At 40.1% G+C, this 22257-nt stretch overlaps 1 protein-coding gene across 5 annotated transcripts in view; it reads right to left on the bottom strand.

Moving 5' to 3' along the window:
• Window positions 1-22257, bottom strand: part of GLIS1 (GLIS family zinc finger 1) — a 203491-nt gene that overhangs the window by 98093 nt on the left and 83141 nt on the right. For all 5 annotated transcript variants that reach the window (XM_063344617.1, XM_063344619.1, XM_063344618.1 and 2 more), the window contains 2 exons: window positions 13521-13719; window positions 6119-7220 (listed from right to left, as the gene is read on the bottom strand). In XM_063344617.1, the coding sequence (XP_063200687.1) occupies window positions 6119-7220; window positions 13521-13719 (1301 nt within the window). The remainder of the gene's footprint in view (window positions 1-6118; window positions 7221-13520; window positions 13720-22257) is intronic.

The raw sequence follows: 22257 nt of genomic DNA, 5'->3' as shown, positions 1-22257 counted from the left end.
GATACTAAGTATTATTAGTGAAAATTATCCAACACTGTGATTACCTTAACACTGGTAATTCATTGCATTATATTCCATGGCAGTGAATTTCATAGAGTGAGTACCCACTTTGTTGTGGTGGTATTACTATTACTATCCCACTTTGTTTCTTATTTAAAAGACTGAACGAACAGCGATATCTACACACAGTGACCAGCCCTGTACAAATATGCCAGGAAAACTTCAGGATAATCATTGTTTAAACCAGCTCCCAAATTATTTAATAATCTATCGAGTCAAATGAAATAAAACCTTGTGGAATTACATGCTCTTCTAGGATAAAAAAGTATGTATTTGAAAGTCCCCTCCGTGGAAGTTCCATGCTATACCTCTAACTACCATATTCCATTTATCACATCTCTTCAGTGTCCTGTATAATATGTTTAAGGCACACAACTGAACTTGAAAACCGTTGTGGTTGCTGGCAGCAACAGTCGGAATTTATTTCATTTGTATTTATTTAGATTTATGCGAACAAAAAAACCCCGAGAGTATGCCAGCCAGACCTAACCCATACCAAACTGCTGGAAAATAACAAAAAAGGCAGCCAGCTCTGCTTGGTCAGAGCAGAATTCCATCTGGCCCAGCATTCTACACCTTTTTCTATCAACCTGACAAAGCAGATGCACCTCACAGAATGACCTGAAGGTCAGCAATCCCAGGACCAGTTGATAATCCCTCAGGGAAAACCCTGGCAGCTACTCCGCCTGCAGCTCAGCTCAAGAAGGCAGGTCTCGGGGCCCTAAGGGCACCATACCATTGTGCTGTACCCTTGCGCTGTGAGCTGCAGATTTGCATTTCTGTCCTACTGCCCTGAAACATGGGACAGTCCCACCCACAGTGCAATCTGGGCCGTAATTTCTACATCTTTTGCTCTGCAAGATCTACTCCTGTGGACAGACAAGAGTTCAAACTCACCAAGTGCCATCGAGTATGAGCTGACACGGTGCCAAGCCTAAAGCCATTTGCCAGCCTGCCCTCCAGTGCTAGGGCATGCTTCAACCCACTTGTACTGTCGTGTAATCTGTAGTGGTTTTTGTAAACAAACAAACATTGTATTTTCACAAAACCACTGAATTGCTGTCTGCTCCTCTGATCAGAGTGTTTTTAACGCTGCAGTTCCTTGACAGTATCGGGAAATGCCATCAGAGACCTAATAAAAAGAGAGATCTCTGGTGAGGCAGCTTTGATAGAATGGATGTTTCCTACTATTGACTTCAAAGGAAAGAAAGTGAGGCTAATATTATTGTTGTTTTTTTAAAGCACTCCTTTGGCATCAGTGCATGACACCCTCCACTCCAAAAGCTGAAAATATTTTCCAGACTTGCACAGCATTCCCTTGAGTCAGGCATGGAAACTTATTGTTTTGGTGAAGTAACTCAAAAGCACATAAGCTGGTGCATGCAGACCTATTTTCCCTGCAGATGCAGGATTGTCCCTTAGACTCATCTGTAGATGTAGCCTGTAGAGATCTCATTACTCACCATCCATTGCTAGACACATGCTCCCCACTGACCGCAGACAGCATAATACTTGCTATCTACTGGGAACGGAGATTCCACATGGGTTTCCTTAGCAGCAGAAGCAATAATACTAATCTGCTCAACAGGCCCCTTTCTCCTGTAATCGTGATAACCAGGTTGCTGCCCATGAAGTGTTACAAATGTAGCCGAGCCTTCTGATGAAAGTTTTCACAGGTTTATGACGTGTCAAACCACCTGCGTCAGAGATGTACAGTAAAAATAAGAGAAAGTTCAACCAGACCGCTATCTTTTGCGTAATCTGTACAAAAATCTGTTTCATAGGTAAATTGCAAGTAGTTAATTTGTGTCATGTAGTGATTTGAACACAAGATCTGCGCTGGAATGCTGGAATTGCCTAAAGATGCCTCTAGGCAAGTTACTTATCTTCTCTGTGTCTCAATTTCCCCATGTTTAATGCAGTGCCTATAATGTCTCACCCTTAGGGATTCAAAGGAACCGCCTACAAACAGCACAAGTGCTGAATTTCACTGTGTACAATACAGCACCCGAAGACACCATCAAGACTTTTCCCAAACGGACTATATTGTATATATACAAGAAAAAAAGATTCTGCTTCAAAGTCTTAACCATCTAGGCAAAAACACGATGTGACAGACAGGTCTAGAACACACTCAGGAGGCATCTGTTTCTTTGAAATACAAGAATTAGAGACACTAACAATGGTTATTATCACCATCCAGCTCCATTCATGGATATCACATACATTATGATACCTAGTTTCTAGAAACACTAATTGCATATGTAGAAATCGCATAAAGATAAATGTATTTACCTTGATCACGTCTGTGAAGGCCTGCAACATAGGTTCCCCAAGCATGTATGCACGCAGTGATGGGAACTTAATTTTCCACGCTTTATGAAGCCACAAGAGTGCAAGAGGGTAAACTAATAAGCCAAGTATGGATTTGTCCAAATCAAACAATTCTGGACAACTAAATGAGCAGCTCTATATTTACATTTGCAAGCAGAGGCTTAAACTGAGGATGCAATATCTGGAGATCAGCAGGGTTCTACCCACCAAAGTAGTGGAAGAACTTAAAGGCAGCAAAAGATGCAGCTATGAGAAACTTTTTTTAAAAAAATAAAAAACATTTAAGCTTGCTAATTTTTGCTGTCTCAGACAATCAAAATTCCAATTGTCTGGGACATCAAATCTAAAGAAGCATGAAATTAATCTTCAGAAGTTAAAGTCTTAAAGGCATTGCATCATTATTTTTGTTGGATATATTTTTGATTATAATGCAGATGAACCCCAAATTTAATAAAACTAAAATAACATGAGTTAAGTATGAAACATAACAGGATATTGCAAAGAGATTAGGTAGTTTCCTTTAGACTACTTGCAGAGCCCAAGGAAAAACCAAACGAAGGGACACAATGACGAGAAGGCACCACTTAATTAGAATATTTAACCGAATATGAAAACAGAATACTCATAGTACTGGTTTTGGCAATGAAACACAGCGAGCAGAATATGGACTCGAAACGTCAGTAGTTCTCTACACCAGATACTGTTTTGCCTGTCGACTGTCTGTAGCAAAGAAAGAAGCAGGCTTGCTAAATTTAAACCAGCTGTAACGATGAGAGTGTTACAGTTGGACTGAAGGAAGCTTACCTCATGAAAGTATTGTGGAAACTGCTGTTGGAAAGATAATAAAAGGATTAACTGCAGTTTTAGTGAACCATTTACTTTTCAATCAAAATGTCTCATGTATTTCCTGTTCTCAAGTAGCTTGAATTCCAAAATTCCTTTGTCTATTACAGTACATAGTAGCAAAGCCTGTCATAAGAAATTAATAATTTTACATGGAAAAGTACTTTTATGTATGAGGGTGGGGTGCTGCTCACTGTTAGCTTCTCCTGAGCAGTTCAATACCTAGGCAGCCAGTAATCTTACAGAGAGGAACAAAATCAAGGGCTTAAAAAGAAAGTACAATGGGTAATTGTGAACAGTGAAAGAAAATCTCCACTACAAATACCCAGAGATGTAAAGTTACTTTAACGGGGCTACAGCAAAAACGAAACAAAATCTCAGACCTCTATAGACAGAGAATGAATTGCCTTCTTAATTTGCAGGAATAACAGCACAATTATTACCACATCAAAAGAAAAGCCATCATTTAAAATGACATGACATCACTGCACAATGAAACACTGCACAGCAACCCTTGTTTAAAGTGGAATGGAATTTGCTGGGCAAATAATCCCCACTTGATATTAATAACTTTAAGGAGCCGTGTTGCAGCTTTGGATCTTGTCCCTGCTAGATCAAGGTCTTTCCAGGGTAGAAAACTAAATTTGCAAAGACGACATATTTTTCATGTGCTCACTGGGATCCAGCTTTACTCCACACAGGATTCCAGGTTGTATCATTTAATATATGGATACCTCTGCTGACAGTGGAAGGCTCTTATTTTGGGAATAGAAGAGTTAACTGCAAGTTGTGCAATTTAAAGCTCCTAATTCTGATTGGGCCATTCCATGTATGGGAACAACTACAATATCTGCTCAAATAAAACAGATCTTTACGTACTTACATGCCAAGGCTATAGACATGTGCCATGAAGGCTGTCTGCGGTATCACATGCAAAGGTTTTTCCAACCTATTCACAATGCTAAACCTTGAGATGTTATCAAAACCAGGTTCTTTAATGCAGATGAACATAATTGCAAGTAGGAAATTTTTAGCATTTGCTAAGATATTACATGATTTAACGTCTCTGGTTTATCCAGTTTCCTGTAGGAATGGGACTGTAACATTAGAAATCTGCTATACAGTACCTGTCAAATACGCATTTTGCAGAAAAAGACAAAAGTCACCTCATCCTGGACTCTACTGAATCTTTCAGCATCATAGTAAAGCTAATCAGGGTTTCACATTTTAAGCATTTCTTTTAAAAAGTGTGAGATAAAAGTGGGAAGAATATTGATCTCATTCCAGATGATAAAAACACCAAAACCAAAAAGTAGGCTGAAATAAAATCTGTAAGTATGCTTTCACAGCTTACTTATATTTTTGTTTGGAAAGAAGCAATTAACTTGCATTATCCTTTGGTGATTTATGACCGAATAAAAGATATGGTCATATCGTTGTACTTGTGCAAATTGTGATTGAGCTACTTCTGGAAAAGAGCAAGTCAGTTCTTTCTCTCAAAGGAAAAAGAAACAGGTAAGTCTTAGAGCGTTTCCATTTTATCGTGGACAATTTGATGGTGTTGTCTAAATATCTGCATTGTTTCCAGTATTACTTTAGGGAATACCCACCGAACGGTGCAGACATTAAGATAACGTTTTTCATTTATCCAATGGAAGTAAAAAGATAATCAGGATGACCACTTACAGAGAACATTTTTCTCTGTAAAAGATTTCAAATACAGTTGTTTTCTTCCTTCTCCTTTCCATAACCACTGCAGGCCAGCAAGCTTTTTCTTGAACAAATGACAAAAAGGAAGCTTTTTATATAAACATTTTTTCCTATTCCTCCATAGAAAGCTACAGTTTGCCATGGAAAAGTTTGTCGTGATCTAACTTCCTTACAAGCATTTTCCATTATATCATTCTCTGATCAAAACAATAAAATAGACATATAGTCAAAAATTCTGCCTATCAAGAACCACAACCTGCGCCCATAACCATTCCCTTTGTACTTAGTGGTGCGTGTGTGCCTGTGTGTATGTGCATGCGTGCACACGCGTGCACATGTGGGTGTTACAAATAAGATGTTCCAAATTTCATGGCCCAATTTGGAAGCTTATGTCAAACTTGTTTTGCTTCATCTGTTTCAGTCAGGGTCTTATATCATTGTTGTTTCAAACATGTGGAAAGCTTAATGGAAGTCATTAACTTTTATTTTAGTTTGGCCATATTGTCATCATGGTGGGCAGATGCAGAGATGGTGTTATTCCCAAGATCCTCTTTTTGGAACACTGAGGTTGTTTACATCTTCTTGATCAGAAGAGAACAATGGTTTTTACTTATTTTTAAAGCTCTGTTTTGCAAATTAAAAAAGCCCCTAACAACCTTTGAAAATGTAATTAAAGATATTCTCTTTATTCTTTTAACTGTTTAAAATCCTTAACAAATTTCTTTTTCTTTTCTAAACTACTATTTGAAACTTCTGCACTCACAACCCTATGGGTTATTGTTCAGCTGAAGGAATGAAAAGAATTTCATTAGATGTGTTTTATGTTTCTTGATTAAAAATGTCACCCGAGGCTCAGTGACTTGTTTTACGCTGAATGACTGCTGCGTGCTTTGATCATCACTTTATTAATGCTTTAATGAATATTAAAAAAAATAAAGCACTGTATTAGAAGTTAAGCTCTCATATAAGGAAATTGAATCCCTTTTCCAAGAACTACAGTATTTCGTACTCAAACATTTCCTTCTAGATTAAGGTTTTCTCCGATTCCCCTTTAGCCTGCTGCAGACTAAGTTACAGGAAAGCACAATTATATTGGAATAAGATTGAAGAGAGGGCAAGAAAGAGACCAGAGTAGTATGTTTCTATTCAAACAAATATATTCCAGACTTACCATGCACTTGTTTGGTTTTTCTCCAGAATGAACCCTCATATGAATCAGCAGTTTGTAACGAGCATTGAAGGGTTTATATCGGCGGACACAGCCTGCCCAAAAGCAAGTGAAGTCCTCTCCTTTCCGCTGGTCAATGTGAGTCTTTTCTATGTGTCTGACCAGTTCGTCTTGTTGGTCGTAAGTGGCACTGCAGTCAATCCACCGACAGACCTGTTTGCCATTGCTGAGCTCCTGCTCATCCCCGTCGCTGGGCTGAAGGGACTTCGGAGACATGGAGGCGTGTAAGTGAGGCAGTGTCCCTTGAGTTTGGCTTAGTTGCTGGTGTAGATGGTAAGGGGGAGGCAGCCCCTGCTGATGTCGAAAAAGATCAGCAGTGGAGGAATAATCATCAGCTGGTTCTTGTTTTAAGAAACTCACCTTCTGGGTGCTGTGCGAGGTGTTTTGATGAGGAATGCTAGTACCATTCATCATAAGGCTGAGGCTTCCATTCTCCTCGACTTGCTGCATTTGTATCTGCTCACAGTCACCTCTGTCACATTCAGCAGAAATAGGTACAAGACATGCTGGAGGGGAGGGAATACTGCAAGGGTTTCCAGGCTGAGAGCAAGACTGGGGCCGAGAGGATTTTTGAGCACTGTGATGACTGATCTCCACAGGATGAGAGGAAATGCCAGCTGAATTAGTTCGCAGTCCATTCACACAGGTGACCAGTGACGTCTGTGATGTGCGGATGATAGCTGTAATATCAATTCCTTCAGCCGAAGACGGCACAACAGAGATGCATCTCTTCTTCAGGTTGCTTGTTTGTAGCCTGGCCGAGTGCTGAGGGGTGCCAAGTGACAAAGGACCCAGGGAGGAGCTATGTTCATTATTAAACAAGTAGGATGAAAGTGAATTTGTAAAGCTATTATTCATTAGGTCTATTTCAGGATGCAGACTACTGGAGGCTCTCAGCTCCATCCCCTCCGTAATCCTCCTATGTGTGGATGCCTCAGACAGAACCTTATAATCACTCGGGCATTCTTGTTTAATGTGCTGAGCTGGGTGACTTCCATTCAGGCATGGAGCAGCAGAATCTACTGACTCTTGAAACCTTGGTGACCTGTAATACAGTTTTCATTAAGCATCACTAACTACCACAGGATTTATGATTTTTGTACAAGAAACAACACTTGTTAAGCCCTGGAGAATGGAAGCACTTGCTCTCTGCTGAATATAGCCTGTCTAACGCAGCAATTACACCAAAAAAATCTGCAATGCTCCCTCTACAACCCTTGTAAAGGCAGCATCGTTTTACACAGGATTAATTTTACACACTGGGTTACGCACAGAACAGACAATCTCCCCTCCACTGCTACAGCCTGTTCATCAATCACAATCTAGGTTTTCAATGCATAATAGATTGGGCAAAACAATAGCTGAGAATGAAGTTTGAGAGCTTTGGGCATTTTTGAATTATTCAAATATCGGCATTTTCCTCAGAGCACACTGGGAAAATGCCTTGGCTTCTTGTTCACACAAATCAAAAAAGGCTAGCTGAGCTTTGCTTACATGTCAGAGAGATGCTTTCCTTCACTGAATTAAAAAAGGAGCGAGATCAGTGTGGAAAAACAGCATACAAAGAAAGAACAGCTTGCTTTCCACCAGTGATCCGGAGTCGATGAGAGATCAGCTGAGTATTTGCTTCTAAGAGGTCTACAAAAGATAACTAAGAAAAGTTCACAACCAGGAGATTTAAACTGGCAGTCTATGTATTCCTATTTTCATTTGCCCTATTAAAGTCTACATGGGTCTGCAAATCAAAAGATTGTTCCACAGAAGTGATTTTTAATCTTTTTTGATGTGTGCTGGATCCAGCCACTCAGGAAGCGGAACCCTGAGGAACCCCACATGGACATTTCAGAAAAACACTGCATCTAGGAAACGTTTCCTCCTAACATTTTCTTCCAAGCAGTTAGCAATTGGTTTATGCCTTAAAATAAAACACTTTATCTCAGCTATAAACATTTACTGTGGATGATCCAACTGTGATTTTTCTTAGGACTAGCGGGTGTTCCTTACATGTCCCTAAAGCACGGTAGGGTTTAACTTATGGCTTCATCACGCAGTAATGTGCCAGACCGAGAAGAGGAAACAGTACATCTGTGTGCAGGAAAGCTGTACCTGGACTAATAAACCCTCCAGAGAGGTGCTCCATGGCTCTTATGCTGACATGTTCCACTTAAATGAATTTTATGCTTTTTTGATGCTAGCACCACAAAAGCTGAAAAAATCCCGGCCATTTGGCAACTTGTGTGTGACACCACAGCTAAGACAAATCTGACACATTTTAAGGCATGGAACACATATGCATAAGGTATTTTGGACATATACATACATTAAACTGTGAAGCTGCTGAATAAATTGCATTTATTTTACGACTTGGATGATTTTATCACTATTATTTCTATTAATCCACCACTAACATTAAGATGGGAAGCTGGGACAACTTCTAACACTTCATTGGTAACAGCTCTCAAAGAACTACCAATTAGAAAAAAACCAAAACAACAACAAAAAGCTTCAAAAAGGCTTCCTTCCCATGAAATTAAAGTCAAAAATTACACCTGTCTAAGGCACGTAACTGTCAACACTGCATTCACTAGTGACAGGTTTCTAAGCTCCAACAGTTTGCAGCCAGTAGGGCTTGATATTAAAAAAAAATGTTAAGGTCATGAGAGGAAGTGAAATTCCCCACCATTCATTGCTACAGAACAATCAGATCTTGCATTTGCCACCAGAAGTTTAAAAAGACTACATTTAAAAAATTTAGAAGTTTCCATAATCCATTAGTTATAATTCCTCCCTTTAGATTTCCACAGTTAGTCTCAGGGTAAACTTAAAGCACCTGGTTTTGCAGATGGTAAATTTAAAAAAAAAAAAATTTAAGATTTTAAGATTTACAGAACCATGTGTCTGTAAAATATGTGGCATAGGCATACGTAAAAACCTTTTATTGCACATATTTGGGAAACCCTGCCCTGCTTGCTTGTAGCTTCATTGCTCAGTAGAAAGTGTGCTGGTTTACACTCATTCTGAGAAAGGTTTTATAGCATACCGTGCAGGCACAATATTTCCTATTACTTAGTTTCTTCTGTACAAGAACTCTTCTAAATAATTCCGTTTGTATCATAGTTCAGTGGTCCCAAAGCCTCAGGCTAAAGTAAACACAACACATTTCTTACATCATATAAAGCTAACCCAAGCCTTGCGTTTCAGCCTGTGATAATTGGTGTCATATTATTAAGCTTTATGTAAAGCTCCCATCTTTCCAGAAATCCACGTGAGGAGTTTAAGCTGGAGGGAGTGCAGAGTACCTGCAGGATGGATACAAACATCCCTGTCCTGGGAAACAATACATTCCCGAAACTCCCAGCAACATCAATCTGCATTTCCAGCACAAGATCGTACTCGGACTCAGGACTGTATTGCTCTGATGCTGCAGTGCAGAACGTGAGACACGCTAAAGAGGGGAGTTTTGAACCAAAAGGCAAGTTGGAATACCTTATTTCAAAAGCAAATGGGATGGAGGCCCTGAATTCATGCTTCCCATTGCCACAGCCGTGTCTTATCCATGCTCTGCCTACATAATGATAAGCCCAGGCTGCTCGTGCAGATCAGAAGCAAGCCTTTTCTGGGAGCTACAGTTTCCTCTGCAGCACTGTACATTTAAATACCTTATATACCCTGTGTTAGCTAACTCTGCTGGGAGAATCTGGCATTCTTTCAATCTACCAATGTTTGAGTGTTGGGGCACTTCATGTCAAAGTTGCATTAATGCAAACTTTCTGTATTCCTGGCAGAATTTTGCCTTCACTGTTGTAGGGAAAGCCCTGCTCATTCTTCCCAGTCCTGGGGGGTGGGGGGAGAAGGGGCACACAAACAAAACTGCTAGGAAAGAGAGACAAGGTGTCTGGCATCCAACCTGCTGGGTGGCTCCTCTTATACCCACTGAGTATTTGCTCCCATAATGGCATCTTGCTGTTAAAGCCAGCGATTGGATTCCAGGCCTGATACACGCAGGCAATACTGGCTGTAAGGATTTCATAATCTCTGGACGGTAGCGAAATATAAATTCATATGAAATAAACAGCCAAGAGGTGAGCGAGAGGGACAAGGGATAGCAGAACAGTTTAAAGAGCACTGTGTGGACATGTGGATCAGCATGAGCAGCTCTGGGGGCTTCCAGATGAACGACCCTGGGAGGGAGTGGGGTCAACAGGAGAATATGCCCCACAAACCTCTCTTCACAGGGAGCATCCGTGTACTAGGGATGGACAGTCTGAGGCACCAGAATTGCTGCTTAAGCAGATGAAAGCTGAGCGTAAGGCCTTTGAAGAGTAACAACAGCCTCTCAGAGGATACTGAGGCAGTGTTTCCAAAGAGACTCCCTTACGTGGTAATTGGAGCCAGAGCACGAGGCCAGTAGCACCATGCCAGAAGTACTGCAGTTCCCAACTGCCCTCAGAGGAAAAGACGACTGTATCTGAAATCTCCAGATTATTTACAAAACATACATGCCTTCAATTGCCACTGTAAATGTGCACTCGGTGATAACTGACAGTTTTAAGAAGCTGGAGGGGACTGTTCTGCTGCGCATCCAGGGACCCTTTGCAACACTATCTGACTGCTCTGATGTCTTCCCCGGGTTCTCTGTGCCGAGCACTGAGCACAGTGTGGGCGGGTTTGCCGTCTCTGATAATGGATTATTTGACAAAAGGCCAACACTAGCTGTGTGCTGACTCCAATTGTGGTAAAGAAGGTATTAGGACTTTTCCAGTCCCACACACATTGCATTCACAGATAACATGTAGCAGCAATTACGTTGCACAACTTAAAAGCTATTAACTGAGTGGGGAAAAGGGGCCAGGAAGAAGAGGGATGGTGATTCTTGGAGTACGGCAGTCAACCCTAGAATACAGTTTCCAAGAGAAAGTGATCCAGGGAAAAGCTGAAGGGGATAACAAGTTTCAGTGCACTGAGGGGAAAAAAGGACAAAGCCAACCATAACCCCAAATCCTGAGGGAGATTTTGGATTGCTAGGGGAGGTGCCATCTCATTTGTTTGGGTTTTCCTCGGACATTGCATATCCTAGAAATGCAGAGTCATTCAAAGCTCAACCCAGAGAGATTGTTCGAATTTGTACCTCCCTTTATTTCTGTGCTGGTCACTAGAGCTGGACAGAACACCAAATAAGAGCTTGCCCTGACTTCTGTGTGCTCAGATATCTGCCCATTCCAGCCCTATTTCTCTCACCTCTTTTGATTTTTCCCATCCAATGCAGGCTGAAATCTGGGGGGCACAGAGCACCCTTGGCTCCCATTGACTCCACTGAGACCTGATGAGCATTCAACCCCACCTCAGTTATGTTCTCCTGTTTTCAGATCTTCAGGGAAAGACCATGTTTTCTGTTACTTGCTTGTTAAGAACCGTTAGCATCACAAACACCATGAACAGAAATGGTCCCAACTGCTGTCCGTCTTCTCTCACATGCCAAGGTTTTGGCTCTGTACCATGTGTCTTGTGAGTAGCAGGGTGATCAAATTAGACACTGTGTCTATGAGGTCCATAGAGCAGAGCTGGGCATTGGCTTTACCTTGCAAATCCCATGCAGACAAAAGAAGTATAGGCCAAGCGGACATACAAGCAGAGCACGACCAGTGGGACACACAAACAACCCATAAAGGAATGGAACGGTCCTTCGAGATATTCTCCAAACATTTCCAAAGTGTTGCTTAGAAGCAGCAGAGCCTCAAGGTTTCAGACCATGCTACAAAGGGGAGGGAATTGGGCCTATCACCTGCTACTTTCTCATGTCATGCAGCAGACAATCCTTTATGTTGTTCTGGGAATCCTCTTCAAATGGGGGCTGGAAGGGGTTCATATTTCTGAGGGTGGGTACTGTGATGCCCGGTATGCAGGTATCTGTCATTCCCTCATTATAGATTTTACAAAAAGGTTCAAAAAGATCTAAGCAGAGTACTCTCTTCCTCCTTTTGTTTGCTCCTGCCCTAATTATCTTTGTTTTGTAATTGTCCTCACTGACAGAATTAAAAAAAAGGTTGATAACTGCCAGTCCCACATTGAGCCATAAAGAAGCTAGGAGGGAGCAGACTTACAGCCAGCTGCAACAGCATCTACAAATCTTTGTAGTGATAGCCGAATATTTTGTTATGTGGCATGGATATTATTTGTCCTTTTCAAACAAACAAGCAAGCAAGCAAAAAGCTCTTTCCACTTGCTTGCCACATTGTTGTGCCGCCTCCTCCTGAAAACACAGATGTTCTTACCCCACCAGTAAATGGAAAAGGGGAAACAAGACATAAATATGTATAATAAAATCAGAAACAGTCAGATTTCCAAGACCAAGCTATAGGCCATATTTCCTCTTGCTGTGACTATGGAAATTTGGGCTTGATAGTTCCATGCACAGAGTGCCAATTATTCCAAGTATCTAAGATAAAGGCTGCAACTTTATTGAGGTTTTTCTTTTCTACAGCTCTTCAAAAAGGTCAAGATTATTCTGTATTATATCCCCTGCCAAAAAGCAGTGTAATTAAAATAGATGGACAGATTTTAATTTGTAGCAGGCTTCTATTCACAATGGATGTCTGTTTAGGGTACTTGTTTAAAATCTGGTAATGTTAAATTTGTAACAACAACAAAAAAATAATGGAGTTCTGTGTTTTCATATAATTAATTTATAGCAAATGTTTAAATAGAGATTCTGTTCATAGCATATCCAACTACAGTGTATATATCAAAACCAGAGACCAAATTTTCACATTACGGCCTTAAAAGCAAATACCAAGGATGTGGCTGTATGGGAACATTGAAAATACTTCATTAAAGGAAATGCTGTAGAAATAAAAGTGGCATTGGCTTCCTGTAGGTTTGATGGTGGAATGCCAAATTGCCATATGGGAGACATTGGTTTGAGAGTAAGTATCATCCCTGCCTTCCACGCTGCAATTTGGAAACAACATGGCATTGGGTTGGAGGGTGGCGGTACAGAGGAGGCAAGTCTGACCCTACTTAAGCCCCTAGCAGAACACTCATTGACTTTGGAGCGTGCTGGAAGAGCCCCCACAGGGAAGCTGTATTTCAGCTTCAATTCAGGGGGCTGTGGCTGCATACACAGTGACTCCTCCTGGCACTGCCTTGCACAGTTGTCTGTGCATATGTGCATGTCCCTGCAGCGCGAACCTGCAAACGAGCAGTGCAGTTGAATCAGCATCCAAAGGACTTCCAAAATGAAGTAAAAGCCAAATATAGCACCCACGGATGCTACCGGGAAATAGTTCCAACAAAGAGGCACTCGAGAAGAGCAAGGTATATCAACTGATAAAACTTGCAGTGATACCTTATATCCGAGTGCGTCAGGTTCAGCTGCCCAACGTGAAGCAGTCTCTCACAGGACAGTGGGTGGTCTCGCATAAGTGAGTTTCCTGTGTGGATGAACAGACCTTGTCTGCAGACAGGTACCGAGCTACTTGTCATCTCCATGTCCATCATGTTCTTCTTCTCAGAGATCAAATTACAATGACTGTAGCCACCGTTCACTGTCAAAAAAAGAAAAAAATCATAAGCCTTTGACTAAGAACTCCTCATTCTCATTACTTTGTATGCTCATTTGCATATTTTGTATGCTTATTTTGGATCTCCTTGTAAAATTCTTGTAAATAACATGGCAGTGGAAATGAAAGTTTTGACAAGGAAGCAAAAATTAATTCCAAAGGAATGTGGATCTGTGAATTATGGTTGTTTATTTCTCTTTTTAAGTCTTGTGGCTGTTTTACACTTCATAATCTAACTCAAAAAAACTTAATCTGATAGTTTGCCTTCCTTCTGTGTATTTTTATGGCAGAGACTTGCCTGTGTTAGATTTTGCAGAGAGATGTTTCAGAGTCCCCTTATTTTCAGGGAGAGGAGAGCTCTGAAAACAGTGACGTAAGTGAAGTTTTTCTTTGCAGACAATTATCTCTGTGATTATGACTTTAGATGGGCATGTTTCTACTTTACTGTCAGGTCAAGAGTGTTAAAAAATGTAACTAATTTTGTTTCGATGTATACATTTAACTGTTATTTTCCAAGTAAGCTATTATTATAAATGCTAATGCTAATAATAATAATATATTCTGCTCTGGTGAATATTAAATTTGACCAGACTTGGAAAAACAGACTAGAGGTATAGCAATATTCTTCAGAAATATAAATATAACCACAAATGATAATCTATCTAAAAAGAAAGGACAAAGAAGGAACCGAGAATTTAGATTGCATTGGTCAAACACTAGCAATTCCATTTAATTTAAAGTATATTATATTCATCTCACCATAGTTTTGCTGTCTCTGAGTTTTACCCAGACAATACCTATGTCATTAAGCGATCCCAAAATGGGTATCTAAGATGAGCTCATGCGACTTCAGGACATGTTTTCTTCTTCCCCTTGACTATAGAAGGTACCTAAACTAGTAACTTAAACTGAGTACCTGACTTTTAAACAGCTGCAGTTGAGTGAAATGAATAGTAGCCATATGACTTACAAACATCCTTGTAACTAATAACCTACTTTACATTGCTCTCAGGTCTGGGCCGCCTTCTACTGAAGCCCACATTGGACCTGCAATTTACAGCACAACTTCTACCATTTCGACACATAATTTGTGGTATTACCCAGAGCAGGTATATGTTGATAAAGACTCACAGAATCAGAGAATGGTTTGGGTTAGAAGGGACCTTCAAAGATAATCTAGTCCAACTCCCCTGCCATGGACAGGGACATCTTTCACTAGATCAGGTTGCTCAAAGCTCATCTAACCTGACCTTGAACGCTTCCCTGGGGAAGCTGTCCCAGCGTCTCACCACCCTCATCATGAAAACTTTTCTTCCTTATATCCAATCTAAATGTACCTTCAGTTTAAAACCATTGCCCCTTGTCCTGTCATTACAAGCTCTAATAAAATGTTTTTCTCTATCTTTCTTATAAGCCCCCTTTTACTTATTGAAAGGCTGCTATAAGGTCTCCCCGGAGCCTTCTCTTCTCCAAGCTGAAGAACCCCAACTCTCTCAGCCTGTCTTCATAGGAGAGGTGCTCCAGACCTCTGATCATCTTCGTGGTCCTCCTCTGGACTTGCTCCAACAGGCCCATGTCCTCCTTATGTTGGGGGCCCCAGAGCTGGACACAATACTCCAGGTAGGGTCTCACCAGAGCGGAGCAGAGGTGCAGAATCACTTCCCTCGACCTGCTGGCCACGCTTCTTTTGATGCAGCCAGGATATAGTTGGCTTCCTGAGCTGTGAGCGTACATTGCCACCAATACCCCAAGCTGCTCTCCTCAGGGCTGCTCTCAATCAATTCATCACCCAGTCTGTACTGAGCTTTACACCTACATAATATAGGTATTACATAGATTTATAGGTGTAATACTGTATAATTAACCAGATATCACAGTATCTAGTTAATTATATTTTCATTATATAAGGGTAAGTAAAATTGTACTTGTGAAGTTTTGCAATCACTGCAGTTTTGTTACCTTGTTTATGAAGTTCCAATCAGAGATTGTGCTCATTTTAGTCCATTACTGCTTCAGCACAGCTCCTCAGAGCAAAGGTACCCTTAACATACTTGAACACCCGTTCCCTCTTTTGGAGATCTGCTAATGCTTGCGGACTTGGCAGTGTTAGGTTTACAGTTGGACTCAATGATCTTAAGGCCTTTTCCAACCCAAATGATTCTATGATTCTAATCCTATAGCAAACGAGAGCCCGAACTGCTGTGGTCCTCTATAATTACAGTCAATGAGGTAAGATTCTGATTGCTTTGAAAGCAATGAGAATCACGTTCAGGGTATAAATGAGAAGAAACAGGTGACTGGGGAAGGCAAAAAAGTCTCTGGTAACTGGAGAATATGTGAAAGGGATCACAGCACAAAAGTCCATTCTCCTCCACTGGCTGGGCTCCACAGCCTCCCCATCATGCTCCACGGCACCATTGTAATAGCGAAGACCATGGCAGATGAAGACGTAGTCCAGGCAAGCATCCAGACCCATAGAAAAGAGTGGGTACATGTGACACCCAAATTACAAGTCTCATGAGGCATTATTGTGACATTTCCAGAAGAGAATTCCGTTTCCAATGAAAAGTTTTCAGTGTTTGGCTGATACATTACATTTCTTGACCATTTATTTATTTGATTATTATTTTTTAAGAAGTCAGAATCTTTAAAATTGGAAAAACAATAACGGATTTTTCCTACACAGCTCCATCACAATACCAAGTCATGTGATAAGTCTTAGGAAGTGTAGGCCAGCATTATTTTATATAAACAAAAAGCTCACGTAAGATTTTTTAGGAATGATACATGAGAGTTTAAAGAGAAACCAATTTGTATTTAAACTACACAAAATGGGTTACTAGCCTTCTTCATGGTAATTAGTATATATGTTCTAGTTATTTCAGATTTATATTCAGAGACCTGAATTCACTGATATCCTGTGATTGTTCTGAATGACTCCAAAGAGACTCAGAAGCTGTACAGAAATGTAGCACCTTTTGGCCTGCGCAGGGCAGTCAGTTATATTCGGAGGTTTTGGACCGAGGCATTTAAGATCACTTTGGAAGCCTCTCAGCTTATAGTGGGCATTTGTGACAATTAGGTCTGCCCTGCTTGTAATCATGACATAAATTATCACTATATCCTCTGGAGTCCACAGCTCCATCGGGCTTTATTCCATTCCTATTCTGGTTCCATCCTGTCATAATTTAACTCACTTCAGGGGTAATACCTACCTTAGCAAGACTGTATAATCAGACTTGTGGTTGTTAATTTGGATACATTAATCACATGTAAAGGGTATCTAAATACACTGTTGAACATCAGTGAAATAAGTTCTATACACTTTTAAAGGCCACACCGCCAAGAGAAGTTGATAAATCAGTCATACCTACAATACCCAATCCACATTTCCTCACTTTTTCCACCAGCAATGTTACCTGGAATATATTCAAGATGTATCTTCCCTCCAAAATACTGTGGATTCTTTTAAAATGTTTAAGATAAGACTCATAATAAAAACACTTTCCTTCTTTCATTCCAGCCAAATGATACAGGTCTGAAATTCATTAGGGCTCCATTAGGGCTTTCTAAATATGCATTTTATCAATTTTATCATATTATCAAAACACAGAAACTTGAAGCTTCCACCAAAGTTCCGCAATACCAACTGTAACACACACTGATACCTGTTTGTGTGAAGATGGAGATTTCCTAGAATAACATGAACATTATCCCTGTGCTGTCAAAAATTATTATCTTCTCTTGTAGCTGTCAAATCAGAAAATACATTTCTCCCCGCAAAGGAATAGAACACTTACGTTAAATCCGTGAAATTATGTGTTCAGCCAATCCACCGTGCATTTGCCTTCACAAAGTACCTTACAGATTTATTAACAAGAGCTAAAACAACAGCGCCTTGAGTGAAGTTGCACTTGCATCAAAGCCCTCTGAAATGTGCCCACCACATGGGAGTTGGAACAATGACGGACAAGGAACAACACCAGTGGCACACTTTTTTTTTCCCCCGCAGCAACTAAAACAAGAACCGAGAGATCATTTCTGAACACAGAAAACCAGAGTCTACGTTTGACTGTCCAAGCACATGTGAAAGCAAATTCATTACCTCTGAAAAAAAAAGAAAAAAGTCTGGTTTACACCAGTGTAACTGAGAACAGAATCTGGCCCTTTGACAACTGGCTGTTTTATACAATATTAATATCACTGGCTGGCATACACAAGATTTAAGCATTTTCCATGTCTGGAACTAGATCTCTCCTTTCACTGGTATCGAGGGGCCTTTAACCTACATACTGTAACTTACCAATAACAGATGAAAAGAGCTCATACTCCCTGCCTTATACCAGAGGGTTCACCCTGCTTTCAGTACAACTGTAGCTATTTCATAAATCCCTATAAAAAAGTAATCCTAATTTACAGAGAGTAAATCTAATAAAAGCAGAATGGTTTCCAGAAGGATCTCGTGGAAGTAGAATCCATCAAGGTAACTTTTGTCTTTCTCTTTTTCTGTCCCGCAGTTTTGATTTATATCTTTACATTTAAATGCTTGTGAAGGGAACGGAAGAGGTTGATACAGTAGTGTGCAAAGGCTGCAATCAGGCAATTCCTTCCATATGAGTAATCAAGTTAGTTCAATTTTGGACATCTTGCTTCTTTCGTTCTGGGGTAACTGACTTTGGGGGAGTTTTTTCTTGAATTTTGCCAGATTAAGTCATGAGAGAATTGGTCCCATTGATTGTGATGAGGCTACACACCTCAGGAAGGACACTAGGAACTGCAGAGTCAGCCCTACATTTTTTGCTAGGGGTAAATTCTTCTAGAGGAAAACAGAACATCTCCTCACACAAAGGGAAACCTGTCTGTGCAACAATGAGACCAACCTTTAAAACAACCCTACTAAAAGGCGATAGCTCTCCCTCCTCCCTGGGGAACATCTTGTTTACCATTCAGGAAGGCTTCACTCTTACTGATAAAATTAGCTATTAAGGCTGTAGATAGATAAGAGCAAGAATTTACCCAAAGGGTAATTATTCAACAATAAAGACGTGTTGCAGTGCTTTGGAGTTTACCTAATTAAGGCCAATGAACAAATAACTAAAATGATGTAAAATTGAAATGACTCACATTCAAAATAGAGATAGATTTGAAATATTTGCCTAACATACTTAGATATCCCCAGAGCATTGTGGGTTTTGCGGCGAAGACCAAACTAGGTCATTTGCTTTTTTTTCTTACTGCTTCATTCTCTTTAATTACTTCTTTTTTAAAAAAATTTTGCCATTCTTGGTTTTGTTTGGATACGATGTCCAAAATTTACCACGACAACACTCAGAAACGGAACGCTGTTACTGGCAGCTGGATGAGTCACGTGAGATGAGTGAAAGATCAAACAGTACCAGATTTTCCTCAAACAAGTGAAAATCATCCGTGCTGGAAAAGGCCATCAAAGCCCTCCACTGAGAGAAAATTATTAACTCAAAAGGTGCCAACCCAGCAAAGCCATGTATCGTAGGGAAGGCACTGCACCCATACTCAGCAACCCATTCCACATAACTAACGCTGAATAATCTCCATTGCTGTATGGCTGGAGTGACTGCCACAGCTCCTATACAGTCAGTAATTTAACAGCGTCAAGAGAGATGCACAGCACTACGCTGCCCGCTTGAAGGCTCTAATGAATGAACGGAATGCTTCAAAACACAGAATCTTCCAAATGGTTCATGAAAATACAGCATTTTCAAAATTTTCAAGAACAACAAAAAATCAACACTTTCTCAAAGTTTTTTATGCCTGTTATGCCACTCTCTGCTGTGAATGGGAGGGCTTGCCTTAATCCTACAACACCAAGCCTGAGGGGCGGAAATGTGGCATAAAAGCTGGAAAAAAGATACTATAGTTGTTCTTATACTTTCTAGAAGGCAAGTGCAACTCTGAGCCAGATTTCCTATGCCTGGTGAAAAAACACGGTTTCTCCTTTAGTTTCAGTGAAGCACTATCAGAAGGGTTTGGGGCTATTTTTTTTTCTGTTGTGGGCATAGCTTAAGAGAAGGGAAGAAACTTTAGAAGTAGGCTGGTGTGATTAGCCATATATGACATTACAGCCCTACGCAGACCATACCCAAATGTAATATCGTTATTTTCACTTAGATCTTCAAGTTCATAACAAGTTAACCTAAACACAGACTTCCAGATCTTGGCCCAGAGACCTAAAAGATGTTTGGATCTTCTCTTGACCTCTTTACAGTCATTTGCACCACCTGGTACACAACAAATCTCTAGACATTTGGGCTTCTCACCACTTGAAAGAGGAAAGTTCTGCACTTTAAGAGATTTTTGCAATAATTTCTAATTCATTACAGCACTTCCAATAACATGTTATTATTAAAGATTATCTTTTTTTAAATTACACAAACAGTATGTAGTCTCAGATTGTCCAACCATGACTCTTTATGTAGGTAGATGTACACTCTCACAAAGCTTTGTAAATTCTACCTTTTTATTACAAGCTATAGTTTTACCCTGTGTATTTCTGGTAGTTCCCTCTGTGTTTTGATTTCACCTCTTTGTGGTATCAGTACTATGCACCCCTAAGTTTCTCTCCTGGGGTAGAAGGAGGCAAGAAACGCCTTAGAGCTGAATAACCCTGGAGCAGTGCATTAAGGTGCAGAATTCCTTCTTTGTTCCATTAATTATCTGAGTCTTCTGCAATACACAGGTAGCAAATGCAGGATGTGAACATGGTGCTGAAGAAACAACTACATAGATAGTGACTATCAAACAAAATCAATGTTACACAGAAAAGTTACTTAAAACATTCAAATATAATTGTGCAGTTCTTTAAACCTGTTGGGCAGCCCATGGGGTCAAGTAGATTGACTTTCAATACAACCATTTATCACGTACAGCTCCTCTGGTTCATTTAGACTGGCAAAGGAACAATTCTTTTTCCAAGGCATCAAGACAAGAGATCTGTTGCTGTTTGTCCTTACTTGAAGACTGAAGTGGCTAACAATAACAGCATTAAATTTTCACTGCTGCATTCAAGAGTTCATATCCCAAAGAAGAACAAGGCAGCTCCCACCACATTCCAGGTTCACCCTAGATCTCTGTATGAGTTACAACCTGTTCACATTTTAAGGCCTGTTTCATGCAGCTGGTAGAGACTTGGCTTCACTTTTTTATAATGCCTGTACACTATCTTAATAAAAACACAGTAAGTGAGAGCCAAAAGATTCTTTATTAGGGAGCAGACCTCCCTGTATAGTGAGAGTCAGGTGAAGACACAAATTGTCCTACATTTGTGTATCGTAACAGAGGTGACAGGTCCTCTGCCCATTTGAAAACAGATACAGCTGATATGAATCTATAAAACATTAGGGTTAAAACCAGCAGTATTCAATAAGATTAGAATAAAAAAGAAGTAACTCTTTCCTCCAAGTTTTTTTGAACCATCCTATGAAATACTATAACAGAAATACTTATTTCTTTACTTTCACATTGATATATGAGTGAAGACAGAAGGGCTAAGAAAACTCTTGTAAACTAAAACAACCCAGCTAGGGAAATAAATTGTGGAGTATTAATCTTAAAAACTTGTGAAAGATAAATATAACCCATGTGTGTCTTTCTAGTAGATTCTGGACCCTAAGTGTTGGCTACATCTATATTTGTTATTTCATGTTCAATTTATTTTTAAAACAAGTTATTTGGATTGCATTTTATTTCTGTTCTGTGGAATTTCTTTTTGCAGACTACACACAATATTTTAAAAGAGTGAATGAGTAGGGTTGGTATTACTGAATAAAGAAGCATGGTTGATTTTATTACATCAATCTAACTTAAAACAATCTGACAACATTTCAGCAATTTAGAGATTTGTAACCTCTTCACCTTTGAGCATGTGGATAGATATGTCTCCCATATTTTATGTTTTCATGATATTTTAAAGATAATCTTGGAGTCCAACAGGCAGTTGAAGAAGGCAGTAACAATACATTACATCTTTCACTGCCAAAATGGCTTGCAATGTTACGTAGTTTAGATTCCCAGCAGAGACCTTCACAACACTTTTTGAAGTTAGCGAGCATGGCCAAGATTCAGGAAAACACATGCCATGTGCTCAGGTTCCAGCCACTTCACAGCCTTAGCTGATGTTCTGAGTTAGGCTTTAGATGTGTAAGAATATAACCATTTTAGGCAACAGTGAATAGATTGTCAGAGAAATAAAATAACTGCCTGCTATCACAAGAAGTCTTTCACTGCACTCAGGTTTGAAACTCAACATTCTTGGCTTCCTATTTGGATCTCAGACCTCTAAGTTATGCCCCCAAACAGAGCTGAAAGCAGAGTGAAAATGACCATTGCCCTCTTTTGTGGCAATCAGGACAAAACCTTTCGCAGCCTGATGAAACACAGGTCTTGTCATTAAATTCATTGTTACAGAGTCTCCTCATCTTGAAATCACCTTTTGCCTGTTGCCAGGCAATCTGAAAAATATTGTTCTCAGCACATCTGGCCTTTTTT

This window comes from Chroicocephalus ridibundus, chromosome 8 (genome assembly GCF_963924245.1).
Source record: "Chroicocephalus ridibundus chromosome 8, bChrRid1.1, whole genome shotgun sequence".
Taxonomy (NCBI): domain Eukaryota; kingdom Metazoa; phylum Chordata; class Aves; order Charadriiformes; family Laridae; genus Chroicocephalus; species Chroicocephalus ridibundus.
This window is presented reverse-complemented; position numbering and strand designations above follow the sequence as displayed.